This window comes from Kogia breviceps, chromosome 15, assembly GCF_026419965.1.
Source record: "Kogia breviceps isolate mKogBre1 chromosome 15, mKogBre1 haplotype 1, whole genome shotgun sequence".
In the NCBI taxonomy this organism is placed as follows: domain Eukaryota; kingdom Metazoa; phylum Chordata; class Mammalia; order Artiodactyla; family Physeteridae; genus Kogia; species Kogia breviceps.
Genome location: NC_081324.1, coordinates 59,642,015 through 59,660,583, shown reverse-complemented (window position 1 = coordinate 59,660,583; position 18,569 = coordinate 59,642,015). Strand labels below are relative to the sequence as shown.

General features: G+C 44.7%; 1 protein-coding gene across 4 annotated transcripts in view; it reads right to left on the bottom strand.

Annotated features, from left to right (window-relative positions):
* Positions 1-18,569, bottom strand: part of PTPRM (protein tyrosine phosphatase receptor type M) — a 760,161-nt gene that overhangs the window by 67,790 nt on the left and 673,802 nt on the right. For all 4 annotated transcript variants that reach the window (XM_059041256.2, XM_059041252.2, XM_059041253.2 and 1 more), the window contains 2 exons: positions 17,118-17,194; positions 13,434-13,470 (listed from right to left, as the gene is read on the bottom strand). In XM_059041256.2, coding sequence (XP_058897239.1) covers positions 13,434-13,470; positions 17,118-17,194 — 114 coding nt within the window. The remainder of the gene's footprint in view (positions 1-13,433; positions 13,471-17,117; positions 17,195-18,569) is intronic.

The following is an 18,569-nucleotide window of genomic DNA, read 5'->3' as shown; positions in this document are numbered from 1 at the left end:
GATGATAAGTCCTCAGGCCAGGTGTGTTTCACATGCACCATCTCATTTATTCAGCATCACAACTATGTTTCTATCTTATGATGAGAACCAGGCTTAGGAGGCTAAGTGACTTTGAAGCTGGGATTCCCACCCACATCAATCCAGGTACACTTTGAAAATTTCAGAATGACCCCCAAAGCCCGGGGGCCTTGTTTGTGCACGTCAGCCTTTAACTATCTGACATGACTGGATGGTGTGGGGTGCACACCAAATGGCAGAAGCGCAGAGGGAAGGGGCGGGGATCCTAAGGGCGGGGCAGCTGCAGAAACTAGGAGTCCTGGCTTTGGGCGCTGGCCGGGCGTAGGCTGGGTCAGGCCCTGTGGCATCCAGCTCACTCCATCAGAACCGAAGACCCCTGATGCTGAAACACCGAAGTGGAAAAGAGAGGCCTAAGATTTACGCATTCATTTTCAAGCTCTTGCTCATAAATAAAAGTTGCCCTAAATTTCTGATCCATTATTGTTAGCGTTGCTGCTGGAGATAATCTAGAATAAGTATTATGAAGTCAGTTACTCAACCTTCCAAACATTAGATGTCTCTTCAGTGGTTTCTGAATAAGTTTTTATTACAAAGCTTTAAGTGATTTTTCAACCTGATGCTTCTATAACACTTATGTTTATAATTTTACATTTAGTAGCTTTTCATTTTTGCAGTAGTGAAATGTAAAAGGTAAAATATGCCACCATGCTTTATGGACTGCATCTGTCTGGTATGTCACAAGTGATAATGGTGACACAGAAAACAGTTGGCTTCTGCATTAATAATTATTAATCCTTAATACTTATTTGATAGGTGCGTTTGCTCTCCCCTGAGGCTACTTAAGTGAAAATCATGGAATTTTTATGAATAATTTTTGGTTTCAGCTGCAGAAAAAGAAAAGCGAAGTTGAGACGGCTGGGTGCACAGGATGAGATTTGCTTATTTTCCTGAATTGTTAAGAATATCCCCCCCCGATTACCATTTGAAAGAAACAATAAAAATCAAATAAAGATTTATAAGCAAACACTGAGAAACTGTTCCGTGATAGGGAAAACTTGGGAATACTTTATTTAACCTAAATTCAAAAATATAACTGGCAGCATTTTCTAAGGACAGCTCTCATGTGAAACACCCTTTATGTCCAGCATTACAGGGTTAGAATGTTCTCCAGTGGAATTTTAATTTAGTAAAAGAAGGGAAGATTGGCATTGAAGCTATAATGAAATAATGCCTTGTTAGAAGTAGCGTCATACCTAAATAGACATTTCTCCAAAGAAGATATACAGATAGCCAACAAACACATGAAAGAATGCTCAACATCATTAATCATTAGAGAAATGCAAATCAAAACTACAATGAGGTATCACATCACACTAGTCAGAATGGCCATCATCAAAAAATCTATAAACAATAAATGCTGGAGAGGGTTGGAGAAAAGGAACCCTTTTGCACTGTTGGTGGGAATGTAAATTGATACAGCCACTATGGAACAGTATGGAGGTTCCTTAAAAAACTAAAAATAGAACTACCATACGACCCAGCAATCCCACTACTGGGCATATACCCTGAGAAAACCATAATTTCAAAAAGAGTCATGTACCACAATGTTCATTGCAGCTCTATTTACAATAGCCAGGACATGGAAGCAACCTAAGTGTCCATCGACAGATGAATGGATAAAGAAGATGTGGCACATATATACAATGGAATATTACTCAGCCATGAAAAGAAATGAAATTGAGTTATTTGTAGTGAGATGAAGGGACCTAGAGTTTGTCATACAGAGTGAAATAAGTCAGAAAGAGAAAAACAAATACTGTACGCTAACACATATATATATGGAATTTTAAAAAAATAAAAGGTTCTGAAGAACCTAGGGGCAGGACAGGAATAAAGACACAGACGTAGAGAATGGACTTGAGGACATGGGGAGGGGGAAGGGTAAGCTGGGACAAAGTGAGAGAATGGCATGGACATATATACACTACCAAATGTAAAATAGATAGCTAGTGGGAAGCAGCTGCATAGCACAGGGAGATCACCTCAGTACTTTGTGACCACCTAGAGGGGTGGGATAGGGAGGGTGGGAGGGAGACGCAAGAGGGAGGAGATATGGGGATATATGTATACGTATAGTTGATTCACTTTGTTGTAAAGCAGAAACTAACACGCCATTGTAAAGCAATTATACTCCAATAAAGATGTTAAAAAAAAAAAGAAGTAGGGTCATAAGTGATGACTTACTGACATTAAACAGTGGGTTTTTTCTTTTTTTGGTTACTACATTTCCATGGTTCTCACACAATGACAAATCCCTTCTTACACTGGAGTAGGTTTACCCACTGCCTGAGTCTTTTTTTTTAAAAAAAAACTTTTCTACTTCTTTTCCTTCTTTAAATTGAAGTATAGCTGATTGTTGAGCAGGAACTTGCTGAGCGCCCTGTTTCTCCTAAATTGGCTCACAAGGTGCTCCTCTTGCATCTGAAAAAACTAGGCATCCATTGTGCGTGCATCCGCTTCCCCTAGGACACACCATCCACACGGTGATGTTTACACCTCACTCATACCACCCCCTAAAATTCTCCTTTCAGACTGAAATAAGAAAGTGTGCCAACATGAACTGTGCAAACATTCATGGCTTTCTCTAGATAATTAGTGACATGGGATGTCAGTTTCCAGGTGCATTACTAGAACATACGAAATCCTGATTGGACACCAAAAGGTCATGTCAGATTTAATTAAGAGAAAATCGGTATAAACCAAACACTAACGGACAGGCTACATATAAAATCTAAAACAGCTTGGGAAACCTCTGTCTGTAGTATCAGTCATAACCCCTCAACTCTTGGCTCTTTTTTGGTTAATAATCTGACTTTCATCTTATTCACTAAAAATAATTATAAAATACTTAAAAACAATAAAGAATAATATAGTAGGTATTATTTAATGTGTTAATAAAGATAAATTTAATCAATAGCCACTTTCTTCCTAAGAGATACCAGACACTTCGTATTTAATCATCACCTTCCCATTTTTTATATTTGTATTTTCTAGTATCTTAATTCCAATATGAGTTCATCCTATCTTGATTAGTCAGTATTATAATTCTTTTTCTGTTGTAAATTTTTAAAGCCTTCATAATTTTTATTGTGGTTTTCCTTAATTTATCTTTACAAGGAGAAGCTTGTGCATTTCCACACCACTCTTAACTATGTCTCAAGTCAACGGTAAAAACAGGTAAAGAAGCACCTTTTTAAAAAAAGTAAACTCCAAACAAAATGATTCAAGTATTCTGGATACCTTCTTCCTTTCCCTCACCCATTATTTTAACACCTTAAAACAAGAAAATAAATGAAAATAGTGGCTTTGAGACCTAACTTTGTCATAATATTTTTAGAAGTTTTCTTCTTTCTTAAACAAAAGCTACATGTGTTAAAATCAATTTGAATCTATTTATTTTGAATCATTTCAAAATAAATATCTACAAGATCACCCATGGAAGCCTTAAAATAATTTCTGATACACAAACAGTCCAGCCCCACCCAACACAGACAGGTTACAGAAGCAGGCCAAGAGCATACGCCTTTCCCTTTGTCTCCCTATGATTTCCCCCTCTGCTCCTCTGTCATCATTATTCTCTTTCCCAGATCATTGCTCAGCCCCATTTTCTCCTCCAGTGGTTTCTTGGCCATCCAAAGCTCCTCTCTAAAGCATCCTTGTGTGATTCTTATATGAGAAATTGGTTTGGACGAAGCCTCTTGGGAAGGGACTTGTCTGGTCTTTGGAATTAAGCTGTTTTCACTTACATGTAGCTGGCTCTAAGGATGCATCTGAGAGGCCTTCAGGACTCCACGCTGGTGTTCTTTGCTGCTATCAGAGATGGTCAATGTCTGCAAGACTTCAAAAACTGAAGGAAAGTATGCTTTCTGCAGTTGATGAGTTAGCTTATTGTCTTTGCAACCCATGTTTGTTTAAAAGTCAACAACAGTGACGATACTTTTTGTACTCTGGAGGGGGATGTAGGATGCTGGCGAAAATGTAAGTGGTTTCCTTTGGTACATCCTGGAAGAAGCACTAACAGGTGTAGAATGTATTAGCTTTTATGAAAATGACATGAGCATACGCTATACTTGGGTTAAAGCCTGACTACCTATATGCTTTGAGCGACGTGTTTTTGGAATCAATGGAATAATGATAAGAATTTTAGCTAATACTTACTGAGAGGTTGCTGGCAGAGCTGGAATCTGAGCCTCAGCAGTGTAACTTTGGTGTCTACACTCTAACTAACCACTCTGCTCTACTGCCTCTTGCAGGGGAAAAAGCCTTGTCCTAGTTACTGACATAAAACGTATTTGTATATGGAAGCAATTTTACGGCCAAATAAAATCTTTAGGTTTCAAAGATTTGACTGGGACCATATTGCCTAAGCAAAGGAATATTTGTGAACAGAACCAATAACAGGGTGACTCCTGGCAGGACTAGAATGTTCCAAAGCATTTCTGGAAGCCCCATCTACCTACATGAACCGTTACTTGGATTTTGTTCCTTTTCGACTACACTCAGCCCTCCTCTAGAATCACGCCACCCTAGCAGTTATACAAACATTTCCAGCTTGCAGTGGTGCCACTGTGAATGGGAACGCAAAGGCTGCTATTATTCTTGACATGGAAACTGAAGCATAAAGGCAGATCAATCAGATTTGAGTGGCGGCAAAGAAGAGACCTCCAAAGAGGAACTTGTGTACAGAAGACAATGGCAGGGTGGTGGGCAGCCTGTGGCAAGGGTCCAATCTCAGATACGGAGATCAGATGCATTCCCACTGGTCCCTGATCCCCGCGACGGCCTTGATGGAGATATCGCGCAGAGAGCTGGGAGGAGGCGGACGAGAAAGCGTTTGCAGCCTTGGGAGGGAGGAACATGACAGATGTTCACATTACAAGAGCCTCTTGCTGGCGGAGTTACAGAGCATCCATCAGGCCTGTCTCCAAAGAGAACCCTCGTGCACTCATCCTGAGTGCTTGTTCACGCTCTAAAGAGGGGCACAGAGAGAAGGCCATCAAGGAGAAGAGAAAGAATGGCAGCCTTCAGAGTGGAGGGGTTGGGTGACCCAAAGGGTCCGCCTGCCTTCTGTCAAGGAGAAGCAAAGCGAAGGGGAAAACGTCCCTTCCTATGCTTCAGGGGCCACTGCCAGAGAAATAAAAGCTTGCATTACTCACTGTTTTCTATAATTAAGCTTTTTTTTCAGTACACAAGTGGGATCCATTTTTATTTAAGAAAAAGAGAATGAATGTGATACATGAATAAAATAGAGGTAAGCTGACACCCTAGGCAGGGCGGAGTGCAGGCAATCTCAAGTTTTCAACGGCATCGGGAAATCTCCAGAAGCATCCCTTTGAGTGAGAAGGCGAGAAAAAGAACTTGCAGTGGCTAGAAACTTCCTCAAGTTTGCTGCCTTGAGAAACTTGTCCAAAACCGTATCGATGGGTGATAAAGGACCCTGGTCCCGAGACGCAGGAAGGGTGTGGTTCTAGGGCAAAATCAGGCCTCACTTCTCCACCTGCTCAATGGTTTAGGGCTGGGAGAGAGAAACAGCTAAAATACTGCCCAAATCTGACGTTGCTGTAAACTCACAAATTGGTAACAGCTGGTTGCTTATATTCATGGCACACTGTGTAATTCCTGAGTCATGCTCTATCCCCAACCCTGTACTTAGCAGGCACTTGTTAGATGCACAGAAATATTGGTTCAATTTTCGATGAACTATGCCTGAAAGGAACAGCTTGGCTTTGCAAAGAGGGGTGAAGGCCGGGGGAGGCCAGCCCCAGAGAAAGCACCTGGGGGGTGAGTCACAGCTCTGTCCTTTCAGGACGGAACCTGGAAGAAAGATGTGACCTCCTACATTTTCCTCACTGTTAACCAAGGCCCCTTAGGAGGCCGGAAACACATGATGTTCCTCCTAAGTTGAACACGGCGTACGCACTATTCAAATACGAATGTGCACCCATACAGTTCGCGATTCCTTTTGTAATCGTGACTCATTTGAACTGACACGATGAGAGTCACTTAAATCTATTTGTGCTTTCGGTTTCAACTGTTTCAATTACAAAACAAGAGTTGGACTTAAAGGCTTTTTAAAGTTTCTACCATCTCTAAAAGATGCTATCATTTTTCTACTTCAAATCACGAGCACTTCTAAATTACTCTGAAAGATTTAAAAAGCACTTGTTTCCAGGCAGTTGAGGACCCAGTACCTGTGGGACAGCATCTGTCTTCAAATTATTCTGTATCAACTTAGGTTCTGCTCCTTGAGGGATACGTTTCCGCCATAGCATCTATGACAACACTGACGGATGGTACCTAACGGCTTCTATTTTTGGTTTCATCTTTTAATATGCAAGCTGTCTTTAAACGTTCTCACTTCTAATGAGCAAGTTTATTAAGAGCACAGGGCTGAGCCATGTCTGTGATCCGACCTTTTGGCTAATTGGCCAGTAGCTTTTGAAATTAATCTGGTGAAGACAAACTATTGTTTTAAAGGAAGTTTGTGGATAAGCTGTTTTCATTTTCTCTTGGAAACCTGCAGATGGAGAGTAAGATGAAGGTGGGCCCTGCATGGAGACCTTGGCCCTGGGTGTCAGGAATACCTAGACCTCCTCAGAGGTCACTGTTTCTCTAGGTATAAATCACACTTCCTCAAAGCCTCCCTATTTAAGTTTGGAAACCAGAGCATACTCCAGTTTCCCGGGCAATACATTTAAATCAATCTCTAATAGGATATGATAAGTGAATCCAAACATAATCTACAACCCACTGACAATGCAGGAATAGCTTAGCCAGGAAGAACAATAGCAGCTAATGGAGAATTCCTACTTGAGGTTTGCCCAGAGCTGGTGCTTGGAGGAATAAAAACAAAAGTTGTTTACTGAAGACCTAGCTTTTGATTTAAAACAATGTTTCCTTTCAATTCTACTGAGAAATAATTTCAAGTGCTCATCTCCACCTGGAGGTCAGAACCCAGGAGACAAAAGCTCTTTACAGAGTGCTAGAACTTACATTGACCCTCTGGGAGGTCTCAACTTGCTGAGGGAAGCAGTGTGCTGTTCTAGGTACTGGTAATTACTGCTTTAGATGCCTGGGAAAATTTAACCCATATTCATCTTTCTGAAAATCCTTATTAACAATGTTCATGCCACACAGGGTATGTGGATGAAATGCAGAAGAAACACAAGTGAAAAGGAAACAGGCTGGAGTCACTGTAGCAAAGTTCCAACTGTTTTGCAGTAGTGGAGGATAGGAGGTATTTCCACTGTAAACCTTCACAGCCCACATTTTTATTATTTTCATGTAAGAGTCTGCCCCTAGCTCAAAGTCTCTGGAGGAAATCTGCTTCAGGTTTCTCTTTTCCAAATTCGTAACAGCTTGCAATTATGGACAAATAAGACTGACTATCTAAGGTGTAGTTGGGGGGCCATCTACGCATGAGCAGCGTCAGCGTGGAGCTAAGCAAAGTGACTTCGACAAGGTGGACAGTCTCCAAAAACAGTGCCTTCATTTACTGACACGTTGAGAGAAAAAGTGTTCACGAGAACAGGAGGTGACCAGCCCTTAACTTAGAATAGACACAGTCACAGATACTGGAGCTAAAAAGCCATCCAGGTCAGTAGACACCACGTCAGGCCAGCGGAGGTGGATGGAGTATTCTGCTGCCTGGTCGGTATTCTGCTGCTGGGCACGTGGCAGCCCCCCATTCATGCATCTGCTTGTCCCTTCACTCCCTCCCGCGCTCCCGCCGTCCCACTGGGCATCTGCTTCGTGCCCGCCCTCCACCAGGCCATGAGGAGGCGCTTGTGGATCCGTGGATGGACCCTGTGGCCCTCTTGCAGATGCCAGGCCATGAAGCAGCCTTCTGCTGAAGCATCTTCCTCTCTGGCTGGCCTGAGACACAGATTACCCTTGCCAGGCTGAGGGCAGTTCTGTCCGACGGACAGTAAGTCTCTCTCAGTTCCCGGGTCTATGCCAGCGTGACTTGGCGTCCTGAAATGTGACACTGAGCGTTCAGAGTCTCCGGGCAGGAAAGATGAACATCTTTTTAATTCTAGATTGTTAAAATCCATATAATTTACTCTCCTTGAGCATAGGTGCCCGGCCGACACCCACTTTATCGTTTCTTTTTTTCTGAATTGTGCTAGTTCGACAGGGTCGGCCACCCAACTAGAGCTCTGAGCTCCGCCTTGATCTTGCCACACAGAGTCTCTTTGTTACCATCAGCGTTAACTCCTTGGATCAGCTAAGCCCTGGACCAGGGTGTCTTCCAAACAGATGCCCCGATGCCCAGCTGGGAACAAGGCGACTCCAAACGCTCAGTGTCATATTTCAGGACATTTAAGACAATTCTAATTAAGAAGTATTTTCAGATATGAACGTATCATAGAAAATTTGCTTTTTGACATGCATCACAACTTAGGAGGAAGAGGTTGGATCCTAGACTCATTTTGTAAAAGATTCACCACGCGATTCTGGGGGGTGAGCTTCGTGAGGCCCACAGAAGCGGCAGCACGCAGTGCAAGGTGGGGATCGTACATTATCCTGCCCCACCAGACACTAGAGAGGTGCTTGCAGAGCCCTGATGCAAGGCACAGGCACCCAGCTACCTGTTCGTTCTCCCCATGGGCCTCAAATCTATTTATGAAATGAGACGAGTAATACCTTAAATGGTCAGAGGACAGAAAATACATTAAATTAGCTACAGCACAAAGCCTAGTACATAAAAGGCACTTAATATTTACTGAATGATGGACAGAGAAAAACGCCAAGTTTCAGGAAGGAAAGTACTATATAAACCCAAAGTACGAATACAGAAAGAAAATGTATCTATCATTTTTTTCTTAAATGAGAAGGAATCACACTTAAAGATCAACAGTTTTGATACTAGAACATATTTAATATTAGAAAACATACTTTAGTTGTATGCAACCTGGATTGTTGAGTACAATAAAAACTACGACTGCCCCCTGCCATTCCTGTTGTCTGAGTCATACATTTCTATCCCAAATTTTCTTGTGGTTACTCCCTGTTATCTTTGTCTGCAGGCTTTTCTCTCCAGGATAATTCCACACTAATTAATCTTCTTAAAGCACTGTTTTCACCACCACATGGCGTAGAAACATCCTTCCTTTATCCCTCCCTGCCTTTCTGCCTTTCATTTAATAATGCTCCTTATTCAAAGCCTTTTAATCAGTGTCCTCACTTTACCTGTCAGTTCTTTGTTCTTAACCCCTCTAATTCAGGGGTCTTAATCTAGGGGGTGTAGATCTTTCAGGATGGATTTTAGTAAGTTGGAGAATGCCTGAACTTCTGTGTAAAATTGTGTGTCTGTGTGAATTTGCCCTGAGAGACGATCCATTTCAAGAAGCAACCCAGAAGACCCAAGATGCCATGGATGAAGACCCTTCCCCCTCAGGTGGTCTCCCTCCTGCCCACTGCCAGGGGCCGTGCTCCTCCTGGACCTCGGGTGTCCTCCCGCTCGGCCCATCCTCTGGATGAAGACCTGCCTCCCCCTCTACCGCCACCTCCGGCTCCTCTGAAACCCGGCCAGGCGCGGGTGCCCTACACCGTGACTGCGATGTGCCCCGCCCGGATTTCCTACCCTCTGGGTAGGATCCCCCCGTGTTTCTATGCGTCTCCAGCCCACAGATGAGCTTGGAAGTCAGGAAGAGGGATGGGGCGCCGGACAGCCATGTCCATCCCAGACTTACAGCCATTTCTTCCGCAACTGCCTCACACTGTCTTTCCTGAGTTCTCTGAGGCAGGACCCCTGAAGTCAGTTTGAAAAATAAACCTAAACAACAATGAAGAGAACGCTTCGCGTTCTCACACCACGTGGCTGGCGGGCATTCTCCCGAATCGTCTTGGAGGAGCGGTTCTGATGTGTGCGGCTTCCTCCAGCTCATGGCCTGTGTGGTGGTCTCTATGGGGAATCTTGTGACTGATTACGATCGGTTCTGGGTGACCCTACCCACCTGTGTACCGCCTCTCTCCGTGAAGCAGCTTTTGAAATCCCAGCTCTGGCCCGGCTCTGAGTGTGGACAAGCAGCCACAGACGTGAGTTCCTCTCCTCTGACCCCTGGCACGCCAAGTCGTTAAGTCTTGCGTGTTATAATTGTATTAATGGCTGGCCAGGCAGATGTGATGAAGTGCTTACCGGCTCATCAATATATTAGCTGCCAGATGGAAAACAATGAAAGGGTGGGGAGACGGGAAGGACACACTCAAAAAGCCACCGATCTGGCTTGAATGCGGTCCCTTCAATTTGCAGAAACATTACCATTATCATCAAAGGTCAAAGTCAGTTACTGGTGGAAAAAAAATCAATAAAGTTGAGGGAGGGGGAGAGGCTGAAGGGATAAATTCATGACTTGCCCTCTGTATTGAAGGGACTTGCTAGAAATCTATGTATTTCCAACTCTTGGGGATAAAACCAGTTGTCAGGAAAATGGACCATTCATGTAGTTTCAGGGGTTTCTGCTGTGAACCGATGTTAAAGACTCATCTCAGTGCAAAATAGAGGTAAAAAAAAAAAGAGCAAAAGGAGGGATTCAAAAATTGCATCTGCCTGTTAGTTTTCGTCACCCTTTTTGCTGGACTTTGAGAATCAGCTTGCTGTGGTTTTTGTTTTTTTAATGAAAGCTACCCACGAACATGTTCTATATACCTTGCCCAAGTCAATTACTGCAGACAAGCAGAAATCTTTATCACCGGCAACCCGAGGCCACCAGTTACACTGCGCTTGTGGCACACACTAGAAAAGACATTCTGACTTATTAATCTGCACATCACGGTCTGAAGGTATTACTCATAACATGATGGGTACTGTCTGGACTGAATATTAGATGAAAAATCTGCTCACTTCTTCCTCCTCCTGCTGCACCAATAATAGCGATGTAAGGACTGCCTGGTCGTGAAGTCCAATCTGTAGCCCACCCAGCACCGAGGAAAGGGCCACGCTCTGTGAACAGCGGGGTACCCTTCTCTGCTAAAGGCACCGTGGCGGTCTCCTACAAACATTACATTTGCTATTTCTCAGCTGCCTACAAGTATATTTGCTCATTAATACTTGAGAGGTTGAAGGCTGCCAAGGATGACTGCTGAGCAATTAAGTATCGTGACCTCCCTCAGGGACAGAGGGGCAGAGAGAATGAACGAAGGGAGGGGACCCATGTAGGGCTTTGGGGGTTTCAATCTCTACTTCTGCTGGCTATTCAGTCACATGAATCTACAGTGAAAACTGTGAAAATTTGAATCAGATTTAGTTTTTGGCTTATACTTTCTATGAAAATGTGGGCTGCTAATCAAGAACTTAGGAGTGTTTTGTATATTTTGTAATAAACTTTTCATGTAAATTTGTAAAACTGCAAATTTCAAATAACCATCACATGTATTAAATCAGAGCTGTTATGACCCTGACTTGGGGGCATTCTGAAAGCCTTACAGATCGATGTGAAGCACTAGCGATGGTTCCTCCACAGGCATTGGTTAGTTCTGTTTGGAAGCTCCCAGGGTTGGACTCAGAGGTCTGGAAAAACGTCCTTGTTCTGTCTACATGTGAGACAAGCTGGGCACTTGCTCTCTGAAGCCCTTAGCACCTCCTAACAAGGGCCTGCCTTGTGCCAGGCTCACACCGGGCACTGTCCGTGTGGTGTTTCTTCTGACTGCAAGGCGACCTTGGAAGGAGACCTTACTGATGTCATTCCAGGGAAGGAAACACACTGGACGTGGGTGTAGAATCTATTAGTGGTGACATAAGACTGTGGACTCTATGAGTGGTGCCACCAGGTTTTTGCTGTGGCCGTGGGGATGGAGGGTAAGGCTCCATTTCGGCTACACCTAGAGTTTGTCCACCCCGGAGCTCTGGAGCCCAACACCACCAGTGGGGAAAAGCCAAATGTAGCTCTTTAAGTCAACATTAAAACTTCAAATTCAGTTCCTCATTCACAGTGCATACATTTTGAGTAACAGTGGCCACGAATGAGTAGCGGCTACCATACTGGATGGCACAGACAGAGAAGATTTCCACCAATGCAGGAAGTTCTACCGGCTGCTGCTGCTCTAAGTGTTGGGATTCTGGTCTCTGGCTACGACCGCCTCTTCTACCTTGTGACTCATTCACTGAACTTGGCCTCAATCCTTTAGTGCCTTCCTTCTCCTCATGGCGCACTGGACACCTCTGACTTCCCCACCTCCAAGCCGAGACTTTTCCAACCATGATTTCTTGTCATCCTTGATTCCCTTGCTCCTTGACTTTCTCTTGGGCAACCCCCGGCCAACCCCTAAATGTTGGCAGGTTGCATCCTTTTGATTTCCCTGCTCCTGTTTCTGGGATATGATGCATTACTAGAAACACTGATAAAATAATAAAAGGGAGAAAACATACTCTCTTTTCATCCCTAACTCTTCAACCCTAGCAGGTCCTCTCTGCTTCCCAGCACTTCTTTGGTTCACCTTGTATTGACTAACCAACTCATCCCTGACAATGTCGCTTCCTGAAATCCTCAGATCTCCCACGATCCTCACCATCTACAGATGACCCGCCCCATCACTGGTGGGGTACAAAAAACACTCCATCTATAGATATATGTACAATTGAATCACTTTGTGATTCAATAGCAGAAATTAACACAACATTGTAAACAACTATACTTGAATAAAATAAATTTAAAAAGAACAAAACCACGCCATGAACTTCCCCAACACGTTCCTCTGACTTTCTTTCTGTTTCCTTTAGCCAAAGTGAGCCACCAACTGCTTTCTACCTGGGAGCAGTGACTCACTGCTTTCAGATCTTTGCTCGTGATGTCTCTCTCAATTAGACGTTTTCTCCCCGCAAGCTCACCTCTGCCACAAGGCTGTTTTTGAACCATCCCACCCGAAAGCCACCTCTTTCTTGTCCGAGTTTCCCTAACCTGTTATCTGTACCTTGCACACAAGGTTTTAAGTGATACTGCATGTACAAATGTCCTCCCCGCTGACCCACACCAATGTGAGAGGGGTGCTTGCTGGATTCGGCTTGCATTCCCAGCAGTGACCAGCTCAGGTCTTTATTCAGTACCTATTTATTCAACGAATATCTATATATCAATTTTTGCAAATGTCAGATTAATTGCCAAGGTAGACAGAGTTAATTCAATAATTAACTGATGAACACATTTCTTCTAATGATCTCAACATCAAGTTCTAACTGAATGATTACATCACCAGGACCTCTGATGGGAAACCAGGGTGCATGTACTGATGGCTAACACTGCAATCATCGGGGCTACAGCACTGTGCAACAGAGCTCCTAGGGAGGGCGGGCTGGGTATGAAATGACAGAGTGGGCAAACAACCAAAGAAAGACATCAAAGCTGGAATCAACTTACCTTGTGTAGCAATGTAATGATTGGGTCGATGATAACCCTAAAAATAAATGAGAAAGAATATTTGACAAACTGAAAAATCAATAAGCAGCACAGAAGTCACAGGCTAAGTTTGCCAAAAGGAATGCACCTACAAATACCAATAGCTGCATCATTTGAAAGTTACATGACCAGACCTGGGACCACTGAGCACCTCTTAATAAGCCAAGGTGCATCAAATATAACAGTTCTGATGCCTGCACGGCGGGGAGTGGGTGAGTAACTTAATCACACACAGGCTACGAGATGATGGATGAGCAAAAAACACTAACAACTTATGGATTTTCTGAAATAACATGACCACAACTCTGATTAGAGTGTAAACCGGCTAGGAATGTGCAATAGGATTTCATCTGTGTTTCGGATGCTATTGGCAATGTGACAAAGCTCTAATGCATATTCTGCTACGTGAATAAAGGCAGTTATATCAATAGTAATACTAAACATCATCTTTAAACACTGCTAATACCAAGGCATGAGGCTGTAGCAAGGACCAGGAATTTAAAGAGGTAGAAGTTCTGCAAGACCCCTTCCTTTTATCATGACCCTACTAGAAGAGGGAAGACTGGGACCAAAGCAAGAAGGAAACAAGGGACATCACAGGATCGATATCTGGGAACGATAAAGCCAATTTAGAGAAAATGACACACAGGTAACATGTAATATCACCACGGACCTTAATACTTCCCCTTTCTGTCCCCTGAGCTGCCCAAAGCCAGCTGAAAAAGAGAATAAAGATACTTGGAGAGGAAATACCAATTTCTCAGACCACTCAGATGCCTACGTGTTAGATCTTTGGGCTCTTAAAAGCAAGTCGACAAGAGTGAACAACCAAAGCAAACACATTCTTTTGTACAACTGGCCCGCTGCAGGTGTCTGACATAGAGTCATGACAGATATTAAGTAGGGTTATTCAGATGATCAGTCATTTCCTGCCAGCTGGTAAGCTCCACGAAGCAAGACCTGGTTGGACTCATCACCGTACGTGTCAGTCTGCAAGGTGCTGGGAGATGGGGGCTCATTTGTTAAACTGCAGCAGTTGGCACGGTCCAAGGAGACCTCTGATGCCGAGCGCAATGGCAGTTCCCAGGCCTCCCCTACTTGACCCGCCAGCAGCGTGAACACAACTGAACCCCCGAAATGCCTTCTTCGTTGGCTTCCCGACGTGACGCTCTGGCTTTCCTCCTGCCTGGCCGTGGCTCCTGCTTTTCATTCCTTCATCCCCTCCTGCTTTCCCTGGTGGTGATGCTGGGACGCTGGGTGTCTGGCTATCCTCTGTCTACCCCACTCCCCTGACGATCTCCTCCAGCCTCACGGCCGTCGGCACCCTGTGTCCTGGGAGCCCCAAAGCCTCACCTCCTGCCGGGCCTTTGCCCTGAAACCCTGGGGCGAACCAGTGCCGACTCACCTCCACTCGGCCGTCTGATGCACATTTAAAGCTGAACACACAAACCCAGCTCCTCATTTCCTCCCCACCCCGAGTCTGTTCCACCACAATCCTGTTCAGATAACGGTGACCCCACCTCCTGAAGGCATGCGGGCCCCTCCTTCCCCAGCCTCCACCTCAGCCCAGACCCGGATCCTCCCACATCCCTCCCTCTGGCTGCCTGCCCCGGCCACCCTCAGCCACCTGGCGGGCCTCCTCGCTTGGACCCCGCCGCCGACCTACAGTTCGTCCTCCTCGAGGCTTCCAGATCCCTCACTCCCCTGCGTCAGTCCCTCTTTGACTGCCCAGCTCACAGGAAGAGCCCAGCTCCTCACCAGCGTGGCTGTCACCTGCCCAGACTTCCCTCACACACCCTATTCACACCTTCCACCAACACCCTCCACAGCTGCCGGGCATGCTCCACAGCCAGGCCTTTTCCTGGGCTGCCTCTCGGCCCGGAGGCTCAGCCCCCACATATCCCCCTGGCCCAGACCCCCACTTTCTCGGTGGAGCTGACACTCCACCGCCACTGTGTTCCTCCTACCATCTACGACACCGGACACTTAACCGACTTGTTTCATTTGTGGTCTCTTCCTCCATTTTCTGAATGGAAAATGGTCCTGGTTAGACCACCAGATCCATTATGTCAGAGCTTTCTTTTTGGTTTTGGTCTGAATTGTGCACAGTTACACCACCAGTGCCTCAAACAGTAACTGACCTGTAATAGGTGCTCAATAAAATCTCATCGACTAAGTGAAAAGGGGCCCTGAATTCTGACTCTTTTCTCTGGTAAAAAGAGAACTAATGAATCTGGTATTTTCATTACTTTTAGGTCCTCCCTCCTCTGTGTCTTTACCCAGCCAGTTCTCTAAAGCTTAGTTCAAATGGCCTCCAGGACAAAGCCTGATCTGGTCACAGCCACTCCTCAGAGGGTGGTTCAGCAGATGCTGAGGACTTACAGCATCCAAGACCTGTGTCAGGGGCAGGGGTACAGCGGGACCCGGACACTGTCCCTCTGTTCAAGGACCCAGAGGGTTATGGGAGCTGGGACTGCAGTGCGAACAGAGTTCTCCTGGACTCTCCCCAGGGAACGAGTGTCAGAGTGAAGACGTTTCTTACTTCAGCTCCTAAGTTGTGAGGCCTCAGGGAGAAGGTACAAGGTCTTGGGCACCTCTGAGTACTCCTGTGAGGCACTCCCTAAATATTTCCCAAATAAAGTAATAAGTGTAATGTGCCTTTGGAGGAAACTTTGCTTTAATAAAAACTTCTACCTTGGATTGGATATGTTTTTGGTCATTATCAAATGTAGGGTCTAGGGGTCTTTGTTTGAAGACTGAGATATGAATTAGTCTTCAAATAATCTTCCATCAGGCCTCAAATCTATAACCCCCAAACGCCAAACCCTCCCAAGAAGCACTACACATAACATTCTTATAGTCATTTTTAGATAACTCTCAGAGATTATAATGCTAGTATTTTTAGTAATACTCAACCAAGACAAGAAAGGAATCCACATATCTGAATAAAACTTGTGCAAGAAGTACTGATGGATTAAGAAACAGTATGAAGTTCAAGCACAGAGGATGCCTTGGGAACTGAGATCTGTTTAATGTAAACTTGGGCCTTGGAGGTAGCAGCAACTTTCCCTTGATTTTCAGTCTATACTTTTGATTTCGTTCATTCTTTCAAGTGAAAACATGCTGTCTCCCAAAGAATTTATTCTAATGTAAGACATTAAGTTAACATGATGCAGAATGAACAAAGGAGCAGGCTTCAATAATTAAACAGCCTACATATTTAATGACACGTCTTGCATGCATCAGAGGTCCTGGCTAACAGCTGCAGACGACTTTGAAGGCAACTTGAAAGTGCTGTGATGACAAGAGATGGTAAATCATCAAATTAGGAATTAGAGAGTTTTGTCCTATTAATATGCAAGCAGACTTTTTTAAGTGTCAAATAATCCAAGTTGTTGACAAAAAAATGGAAATACCATTTTCTTAGTCCACAGAAGCGTGGGATGGCAAAGAAGGCAGGGAACGTCGCGGGGAGCTCACCAGCCCGAGGCTGACATGTCTTCACCATCAAGTTCTGTGTGTATGGGACAGGGCATGTGTTTGCTCCCGGGGTTGGACCAGCCTGTGTCCACCCATCTTAGGGCAGACACACGGGGTGCTATGTGTCGGAACACACGGGTTTACTGACAGTTTCAAGATACATACATCGATATAATTTCCATTGATATAGTCTGAGTTGTTGTCTCCTTCTATGGTCTGCAGCCTCACCCGGGAATGGTCATCTGCAAAAGGAAAAAAAAACAGCAATTAACAAGAGCTATCTGTCGGGCTGCTCAGAGCCCCACCATGTTAAGCACATTATAGAGAGGTCACCCACATCCACGCTGCTTTAAAGATAAACAAAGAATTAAATACTACACGCCTACATTCTTGCTCTTAAGACAGGGAAGGGTTTTTATAATCCTTTGCGTTTCACAGGAAATCTCATTAACTTATTCTTTGATCATTTACAGACGTGAAGCATTGGCAGAGGTTTGAAACTTTTACCTAGAGTCCTGTGAATCACAGTGGAATGATTTCTTGATTTCTTGGACTGGAAGTTCAACAACTTCACTAAATCACATGTGAGCCCCGAGATTCTGAAGGTTGCCTGTGACATCCACCTTGACAAATGATGGTCATAAACCACGGCCCAGCCTCCCAGGAGATGTGGACACGGTTCTAATCTCAGTCATAGTCCCAGAGTCCTCTCCCCCTGCCCCGAGGGCATTGGCCCGTGGAGCAAGGCTTCCCCCATCAGCCACGTGACCCCAGGCCACGCAGTTACACCACCAAGCCTCGGCCACTCACCTGAAGGAGGGATGACAGTTCTAGCCTCAAATTGGGCTGTTTTAATGATTAAACAAAAACACAAATTGTCGACACACACCAAGTACTGTATAGGGGTCGTGATGGTGGTACCAATTAGCTACAGTAAAGATTTTTTCTGAATGGAAAATTTTCTCCATAAATGCTACTGAGACATCTCAATAATTGCCTTGAAATCTAAATTTTAAAAAGTGCTAAAACCTCTCTAAGGGCATGGATTTTCCTGTTTTGCTCACTGCCCTGCCCCTGACCCCTATATCAGAGTCTGGAACATCGTAGAATTTCCCCCAAATATCTTTTAAATGAGTCAAAAGTGAACTTTTTGCTTTTTAAAAAAATATGTCCTTTAAAAATTGCTTTCCTAAATGAATGTTCTTTGAAGCAGAGGAGCCCTTTCTTCCAATGAAAGCTTACACCCAAACCCAATATTTCGCAGAAAAAGGCCAGCTGCTCTGAGGGGCAGGAGTGTGGTCTCTGAGAGGTGGTCTGGGGGAGCACTTTGCAAAGCCCTCTTCCTTCCTGCCTCTAAACTGCCGACATTGCATTTGCGTTAGTGGGTGAGAAATGACACCCCCAGGCTGAGGCAAGAGCCAGGGGGCCTGCAGGTGACAAGACCGTCTGACCCAAGGTCACTGGACGAACTGTCGATTTGAACCCGTGCCTTGGCTTGACGTGCTACTGAGTGGGACCCAGCGTTTCAGCTGGGTCAGCCCTCCTTGGAGGGACGTTCTGGGTCCAACAGTGGGGCTAGAGGGAGATCCGTGTCGAGCTTCTAACTCTCCTTCATTG